Source organism: Lactuca serriola, chromosome 8, assembly GCF_051521515.1.
Source record: "Lactuca serriola cultivar US96UC23 chromosome 8, Lser_US96UC23_V15, whole genome shotgun sequence".
NCBI lineage: Eukaryota > Viridiplantae > Streptophyta > Magnoliopsida > Asterales > Asteraceae > Lactuca > Lactuca serriola.
Window position 1 is genome coordinate 234,674,440 of NC_136415.1, and position 9,715 is coordinate 234,684,154.

General features: G+C 35.3%; 1 protein-coding gene across 1 annotated transcript; it reads right to left on the reverse strand.

Moving 5' to 3' along the window:
• Positions 1 to 317: 317 nt before the first annotated feature.
• Positions 318 to 1,230, reverse strand: LOC145069514 (ethylene-responsive transcription factor 4-like). Its single transcript, XM_079016450.1, has one exon. It carries the CDS (start codon positions 1,158 to 1,160, stop codon positions 489 to 491), a length of 672 nt encoding a protein of 223 aa, XP_078872576.1. The 5' UTR covers positions 1,161 to 1,230; the 3' UTR covers positions 318 to 488.
• Between the last annotated feature and the right edge of the window lie 8,485 nt (positions 1,231 to 9,715).

Here is a 9,715-nt window from a genome sequence, read left to right on the forward strand (position 1 = left end):
GCAACCGGTAATTTGGGTATTTTTCGATCACCTAAAAGTTAAATGGTAAATGATATACAATAAAAAAAAATAGCAAATATAAACAAAAACAAAAGTAATAAAACATTTCCCAAATACCATATATCAAATACAATGACCCCAGTAAAGACATAATTCCAAATATTCATTGTTATATTTTACATATGTTTCTATCAAATAATACACCAAGATAAATCAACGAAGGAGAGAATTCCAAACATTCATTGTTATATAGTATTTCACATATAACAAAAAAAAAACTTTACGATATGCGATTTATGAGCTTAACCAATTAGCCATAACTCAAACACAAATGTTAGTATTTATCCTAATCCTTTTTAATAGGATTTGTACAAAGTAATTACAAATTTTGACATAAACTAATCAACTTTTAAGAGAAAACTGATTCACATATTTCCCTTTCAATTTTGTTTTTTAAATAGGAAAAATCATATTAAAACATATGATAATTAAACTTCTACTGTCGGAGGAGCTAGATTCAGATCGAGGTTAATTTCTCGTTTCGAATAACTCGTATCACGTGGGATGTAATCCGCTACAGACGACGACTCCGACACACTCTCCGCCCTACCACCATATCCACCGTCAAAATGCTGCTCCATTTGATGGATCGGGTACTGGTGAGCCCGGTTCATTGCCATCTCGGGTTGCACTCCAAAAAACATAATCGGCTGCGCGTGAGGAGCAAACGCCACCGTCTGTTGGTTCCCATTCACAAAAAACTGATACCCACCAACCGACGACGCCTCGCCGACAAGACACCTCATCAGATCCAGTTCCACCGGAGTGTTATTCTCACTCTCCCGGCTGGAATGAGTAGACTCCACGGTGCTACTCTGACTGTAATTCCCACCGGTGACGCCATCCAACGACGGAGGGAAGTTGATCTTCGCCTTAGATCCACGAAAGTTGATAGCTGCGGCGTCGTATGCTCTCGCTGCCGCCTCCGCCGTATCGAAAGTACCCAACCAGACACGCGTTTTCGTCCCGGGGTCACGAATCTCAGCCGCGTAACGACCCCACGGCCTCTTCCTCACTCCCCGGTAATGAACTTCGTTCGCCGCGGCAGCAACCTTTCCCGCCGCCGTGACAGGTTTAGCAGTTTCGTTCTTCATAACCATCGTAGAATTTTCTATTGAAAATGGGTTTCGTTTCCGTGTTTGGTAAAGTGGTAACGATGTTTAATGGAAGAAAGGAGGTGTCTTCATTATATAGATGGGTTTTAAGAGAGAGAAAGAGTGTGCGTATGTGTGAGAGAGAGAAAGGTGGAGTATGCGTGGGGTCAACGGGTGGTTTGACTGGGCGGAGGCAAAAAGCGCCGCCCTACCGGGTGCGGTGGGGCAAGGGGTTACGTGGCACGCGTTAAAGCAGAATGACAAGCGGCGAAGACGTTGATGTGCCGGCTTTTTATTTAATTATTTAATTTTTATTATGTTTTTGGGCGGCTGCGTTTTCAGTACAATTTCTTGGATGGAATAATGTATAAACTACACCAATTTTTATGAAATTGACAAAAACTACCCTTAAAGTTTTGGTAGCAGTTTGGAGCCACATTTTTTTTGGTAGCAGTTTGGAGCCACAGTTTTTTTGACCGAGTCATTGATCATTGATTGTTTAATATATTACTTTTGAGTTTTCTTTTTAAATAAACTAGTATTATTTATACAAATACTTGTGAGATCCATATATTATATGGATAATTTAAAAAAAAAAATAATATAAATGTAAAAATATTTGATAATTTTGAATTTATAAAGAAAATAATGAATTATTATAATGGAAATATTTTTTATCTTTTAAATTTAAACAAATAATTTAAACAAAGAAAATAGACTGATGAGCTTTAATTTTGGAAAATTTGAAATTAAAATGTAAGTTATATTTATTACAATCATTATATTAAAATATTATGTGGAAATTAATAAAATAGAAAACTCATAAAATTACATGTGGAGAAAACATTTTAATTCAAAATAACCACAAAATGACATTTGGCAAATTGAATGAGAGTGTGACAAGTAGCAAAAAAAACATTTATTTATTAAAGAAGATACTCAAATTTACTGTTTGTAGATATCCGCGAAAAAATCTCAGAGTCATTTTTCTAAGAATATCTATGTGTTTCTTGATGTTATGATTTAAAAGCCACGAGTTTAAAGGTGTGTTTTGAAAATAAATATTGGAGAGCTTTTTGTTTTTAATATTAATTACATTTATGATAACTCTGAACAAACAACTTCTTTTTATCGGGATTGCATACCATACAAGCAACGTCTCAGAGGGTGAGCTATAGTTGCGATGGTCCAGAGCCTATCATTCAAAGGGGTCCAAAAGTTTTCTGGATTTTATTATTTTATGTTAGATAATATGGATTTTAAATATATCACTAATAATTTTACATCTCAAAAAACTAAAAGAATTATTTTTCTTTAATTATATGGATTTTTGTATTAAGATATATATATTTCGAAGCAAATATATATAATTTTCTTACGATTATTGAGTTAATATAAAAACAAGATAATTAAATTTGTGTATTTTAAGGGTTTTTTGTTCCTCTCTCGTTCTCGGTGCAGTTCTCGGTGCAAAATAAGTTTTGTATGGCCCTGAGACCATACCCATAATGTTGGTGATTTTATCCGGATTGCATGCCATATGACCTTCAAATAATGAAATTAACTTATGTATATGATCTAAGAATACAAAGTGTGTTTCTGTATTTATATTTCTAGTTTAATATTAAATTTTCAATGTTGATGATTTTATCATTAATTTTTAGGTTGTAATATGACTTGATTTTTGTAATAGAACATAGTGAAAATTGGTAGATTTTAAAAGTTTTAATTTAGACAATAATTTATATTCATTATGTTATACAACTTTATAGTTTTTTTGGTCAAATATTCATATAAAAATAAAACATTATCAACTTCCAAACATGCCATAAATGGCTTGTGGTTGTATTTTGGTTACGTTCAGCAACAAGTTTTTAAATTTTTTTTAGAAAAAGTGAAAAAAAATAAGATTTATTGCGATAGTATGTGATTTTAACTTTAATGTTAAACTAAAAGATAATGAATTGAGAGGGTAACGAACTTTTAATTTTTTTCACATTTAGTCACTGATTTTTTTTCGTGTTTGATTTACTCCAGAATTATTTGAAATTGTCCATGTTTTACCCTTATAACCAGTCATAAGGATAAAATGTGATCAATTTAAAATAAGTTAGGAGTAAATCAAGCACGAAAAAAGTTTAATGACTAAATGTGAACAAAATTGAAAATTTGTTACCTTTTCAAGCTATTATCCCGTAATTGTTCTAAATGTTATTAAGAATGTGCACAAACTGAATATGAAGGTCACAAAAGTGAGGATGTTTGTAGTAATCGTGTGATATACCTTTATCGTGTAAGGTACTAGAAACAACACTTAATCACATAGAAATTAATGAAACAAAGATTGTGGTGGTTTCAGACATATACTTAGGACATAGCAACGATTTTCACTCCATAGGGTGGAGACGGTCATTGCAGATCGTGCGAGGAAGAAAGAACATATGATAAAGAAGCGTTAAGATAATTCAATTTTAAATTCGAATGAGGTTTTTCTCTGTACAAGGACACGAGGTTTGATTAGAGAGTGTGGATGCATTAGTAGTCTAGGTGCTAGTTGCATTTACATTGTTTGTGCATTTTGCCTAGTTTTCATTGTTTTTAATTTCAACTTGTTTTGTCGATACTTTTCTTCCATGTTATTACTTGTCCCTACCTTTCTTCTTTTTATGTAGGTTCTATATGTACCTTCTCACCATGCTCCTTTTAATTTTCGGTCTATTTTTCGTTTTATTACTCGTATATGTGTCTTTTTCCTTTATGAAACTCTACTGATTATTTCTTCTTTGTGGGTTGGCATTCAATTATACGTGAATAAAGAAACTCTATGTAACATTAGCGATTTAGGGGTATGTTCCTTTTATACCATATTTGTAAAATTCTTTTCATTTTGGTCCCTAGCTAAGTACGTTAGGCGTACTCTATGAGTACGTTGAGCCTTCTGGCTTGAAGGTTGGACGCGGAGGCACCCACATACGTTGGCCTTTTGTGGGAATACTATGGCCATACGCTAAGCAAGGGAAAACCCACATTTTTAGGGTTTGTGCCCTATTTAAGCAACTTATGTTGCCTTGAGTGCATCTTATGATCAACCTCCACTCCTCCAACCCCTAAGAACAAAACCCTAATTTCCATTTGTGAGATTTGAGCTGGGGAATGAGTTTTGGTGGTGTTTTTGGTGAATTGAAGGAAGAAGAACACTTGGTGGTTGCTTTGGTGTAGCTTGAGCTTGTAGATCCAAATTTCTTTCATCATTCCCGGCTTCATTGAGGTATAAAGCTTTGAACTTGCTCTTTGCTTGCTTAGATCTTTTATGAAGTTTTGGTCCCATTTTGGTCATATGATGAGATCTAGTGGATTCCTTCCACTTTAGATGTTAAAAGTTGCGTCTCTTGATGTTTATGAGGTCCTTAGTCTATAAAGTTAGCATCTTGATGGTTGTGGATCAACCATGCATGTGTTTAGGTCATTATGGTGAAAGTAGAATGCTAAAAGTGAGGTTTGGGTCCTTTTGAGCCATGAAAAGCTTCAAGTTCACGATTTTATAGATTAAGACGTTCATTTAAATTTGGATTTGAAATTTCGATGTTGGAATGCAAGTATTAAGCACTTAAGGAAAGCGGTTAATAGGCGCGTATGTTGGGCATACTCAAGAGTACGTTGTGGTTACGTACCCGTGTCCACGATATGCATGCAACCTAATACGTTGGGCGTACGTCTGGTACATGCAGCGTACCAGACCTGGATCGGGCTTTTACGACTTTGGGTCATTTTCAGACTAGGGGATTTTAGGCCTTGATGGGTTATCAACCCTTCTAACTTTAAGCCATTGTTGGGCTTTGGGCCTTCCTGTTTTTGGGCCCATAATGGGTTTTGGGAATATTTTAGAGCTTTGGGCCATATTGAGCTTTTTGGTGCTATTGGATTGGGCCTCAGATTTTGGGCCAAGTTAGGAAGGGGTAAAATTGTCTTTTACCCTAAGTTTTGGACAATTGGACTTGGATCCCAGTTATAGATTGTAACCTAATTATTGATTGGATATTATTTGATGATATTAGCGTAGGGATTTTTCTGGATCAACAATCTGAGTTTTTATGTGAGAGATCCAACAGTTTGTGGTGAGTTTCCTTACTATGTTTGGCGGGTCGAATACATAAATGATAACCCATGGTTTATTATGATTAGGATGCTAGTTGTCCGCTTGACTCTCGCATTTATGATATTTGATATGTATACCAGGCAAGGCCCAATTCCAGGTGGTGCCTGATGAATGTGATGAGGCGGGGCCCATCTCATATTCCTGACAAATCTGTTCCGAGCAGGGCTCGATGTCGGGCGGGGCCCGTTATATTTTTGATATGTATAGTATGTGGTATTTTGGGAAACTCAGTAAGCTTAATGCTTATAGTTTTCAGTTTATGTTTTAGGTACTTCTGGATCCAAGGGGAAGAGCTCGGGATGATCGCATCGCACACACCACATTGTTCTACATTTTTATTTGACTTTGATGTATTTGTATGTTTTGGTTATACTTTGATTCTATTATGCTTTTATGAACACGTTTTGAAAGACGGTTTTATTGTACTAAAAATTAAAATTTTTTGTCTTGCTTTTTGGGACGTTGCACTCTAGTTAAAAGTTTATCTCATTGACTAGGATTAAAGCAATGAACTACAGCATGGTTATGTGTTACACATTATATTTTGTAATACTCATTACAAACACAACATAAAACAAATCGTAATGACTGAAATTAAAATTATTAATCTAAGTAATTGGTACCAATAAGTAAAATAAAATAAGAGACGATTACAAAAAAAAATGATAATGACTTGAAAGGGTAACAAACTTTCAACTAGTTCATATTGTCATTGAATTTTTTTTCCGTGCTTGATTTACCAATGAATTATTTGAAATATTTATATTTTACCCTTATGACTGGTTGTAGCCGGTTATAAGGGTAAAATGTGAACAGTTTCACATAATTCATGGGTAAATCAAGCACGAAAAAAAAAATCAATAACTAAATATGAACAAAATTAAAAAAATTATTACCTCTCAAGCCATTATACCTTAAACTAAAGTCGCTTCAATTAAATATTGAAACTTTTAGTTTTTCGTATCTTTTAAACTATAGTTTTACGTAATTTTAGTTTTTAAAAGCTACTAAGTATTTTGGTCCAACATTTAAAACAAATAATAATTTACAATTTCTATTTTTTCATATCTAGTTTTCAGCCATCAAATACTAGCTACTTTTGTTAGACATGCATTTTATCTTCGAGGTCCTTTTCATTTTTAATTATCTTCATGATTTTAGAATTAAGAATTATTTACAAGTAAAACTTTTCTTTGGTTCAAGTTAAGTTCAAATAACAAGTTCTTTATCAATACGACATAAATTCCATAAGCAACAGATTTATATGTAAATGACTGAGCATTTTCATTGTTTTATGAGCGTGCATTTAAGTCATTGTCTTACTTCTCGTATTTATATCTTTACATATCTAAGTTTTTTAGCTTTAAAAAGAAAATAATTGGAAGATTGAAATAATTGAGGAAAAAGACATTAATTGTGAATTGGGATATGTCCAATGACTTTGACGGAGGCGGTGGGTAATGGGTTGGTTACCTTCTCTTTCCCTCCGGTACTTCTACGTGCCGCCAATGGTATGTTGGTTTTCAAACATATTATATTCTTGACAACTAATAAATTCTAAATGGGTGAGTTAACCTACATTTTTTTTGAATCATGGATGAATTAAAATTACAAGCTATTAAGACGATAGAACAAAGTTACAAATTTAAGTATTAAATCCAAAAAATAAACCAAGCAAACCAACTAATAAAAATAAATGAAAATCTATGTTTGATTTAGTTAAACACATAATTGGATATCATCCTCCCAGAAAACATCTATTTTTGTTGATGACCAAAAGTCTTCAATATTAACCCGATCACAGTGTAAATTATAGGATTTTGTTTAGTGTTATCTCATATATCTAGTCATTATCTAGTTGTTATTGTTATCTTTTTCTTAGCATTGTATTTAAGCATTGGTTGAATGAATGAAAGTTAAGTTATTAGGTTATCAATTTGTTTTTGGTATTGGAGCGGGTCACATAGCTTTGGCAAATAACCTTCGACTATGACCAGAATCATGATAGGCGAACCCAACAAGACTGACAAGGATGATAATCTTCATGTCGACACCAGTTCACCATATTATCTACACACATCTGAATACCTAATACAGATGCATGTGAATTATGTCCCCACTAATGGAAATTATGGAGACCGGTCGTAGGAGATGAATAATTTGTTATACGCAAAGAACAAAATTGGCTTTGTGTAACACTCAAAATTCACAAAAAATAAAATTTTTAAAAACCAACAATCCATCATCATTGTTTACATAATAGTCATTGTTTGCAAAGTATTAATTCAAATCAGAGTTTTTCCCAAAGATCCGCTGACAAAACAGGAAGCCGTGTACGGTCACGCCTTCGCCTTCCCACGATCCTCGGAAGTACCTGAAACCACAAACTAAAACCGTTAGTCAAAGCTTAATGAGTTTCCCCTAAAATACCACCATACACACATATAATCAAATAGGTAACAGGTCCACAACCTCCTGGTTGGATTACCCCTGGCCCACAACCTTACGGTTGGGATGCGTCAGCCCACAACCTTACAATTGGAATGCCCAATACATAACGGGTCCACAACCTCATGGTTAGATTACCCCCGACCCACAAACTTCTGGTTGGAATGCCCTGGCCCATAACCATACGGTTGGAATGTCCCGGTCTGTTGACTTACAACACAAAGTAGTACAGTTTCAACCCCACCATACCATGTCGACATGCACATAATAACTAACATATAATCAACAATAGATTATCATATAACCAGTTAACAGTTTAGCAGACACATCCACATACTACTACTGTATAGCAACATCCTAGATACCAAGAAACATAACCAAAAGAGGCCGACATTGGTGCCTTCAACCCTCAAGAGCAGTGAGGGAAACTCACCTCACAGTCTAACGAATAGCTAATCAATACACCACTCCAAATATCGGCTCATCCCAAATCCTAAATGTCAGAACATCACCCATTCTAAATTAATAATATTTTCCCAAAATACCCTTGGTCAAAATTGGTCAAAAATCAACAGGTGAACTGAGTCAACCCAGCGGATGCAGCTTAGGGCTCATACACGGGGCTTACTCTAGAGGTACGCGGGGCGTACTCGAGCTTTGACCGTAGTTGGGGTGGTTGACCATGTACGCGTTGCGTACTCCAGGTTATGCAAGGTGTATGCTCATACTGCCTAAATTCTCAATAAGAGCTTAATGCATTAAGCTCTCACATCCAACTTTCAGATCCGAGGCTAAAATACTATCAAGAGTCATAAAGTTTCCAACTTTATGACTTTGCATGTCCATTAAGTGCTTAATACACAAAATCTCAACATCTTAATGCCTTAAGACCTTTTATAGCATCCATGGAGTAAACCTAACCATAGAGACCAAATTTTATGACTTAAGACTTTTCATAAGGTCTGAAAGGACGACTTATTTGGTAAAGAACATGTCATGCTCAAGAATCACCCTATTTAGGACCAAAAGTGAGTTAAAGGAAGAAATGGCTAGATCTATAAGATAGAATGATCAAGTTTTGAACTTTTTACCTCCTGGAGGTTGCTAGCAAGTGTGTAATCCCAGATCTAAGTTGCTTCCAAACTTCAAGGCCCTTGTACCAACTTCCCTTTCTTAAAAAACACCAAAAGGTATACAAATAAGCTCAAAACACTCTTCTCACTTCGGGTTTGCTAGAGGGTCGAAATCTCAGATGGGGGCTTATGAGAGAATGATAAATGAGGCTATAATGGTGTTTATATATGGATCAAACCCTAAAAATTAGGGTTTGAACTTCCTCCACGTACCCTTATGTTACGTACGAGGTGTACGCCTAGTGTACTATGGTTCGTTCTAGTACGCTTAACGTACACAACATATGCCCAATGTACTACCCCAATGCCTAAAATCACCAAAATGCGACTATGGGCCATTTTGCACAATTTCTTATACTCGGGGACTTAAATGTAATAATCATTCATACTTAGGCCTAAAATTGAAAAATACCTCAGCATTTGGATGTTACATTTTGTGGACAGAACAATCAAATCACCATGTAGCACTCGGTTCCTGGTATGTATTTCATTCTACTATTTTTTCGCAATTTGGTCTGCGAATCGGCGAGTCGATGGCCCAACTCGTCGAGTACTAATGGTTTTGACCCGTGGGTTATGTGACGGACTCGTCGAGTCGGCGGCAAGACACGACGAGTAGACTCTGGCTGGGAAAAACCCTAATCTGAGGGTTTGCACCCTATTTAAACAACCTTATATAGCCTCCATCGCCCCTTTATGCTCCTAGAACACTCCATACAAAACCCTAATTGTGTTGTGAAGATCTAAAGGCCTTTTTGGTGATTCTTGGTAGTTTGTGGTGGCAAGAAGGAAGGGAAAAGCTTGAGGAACCAAGAGGTTGGCCA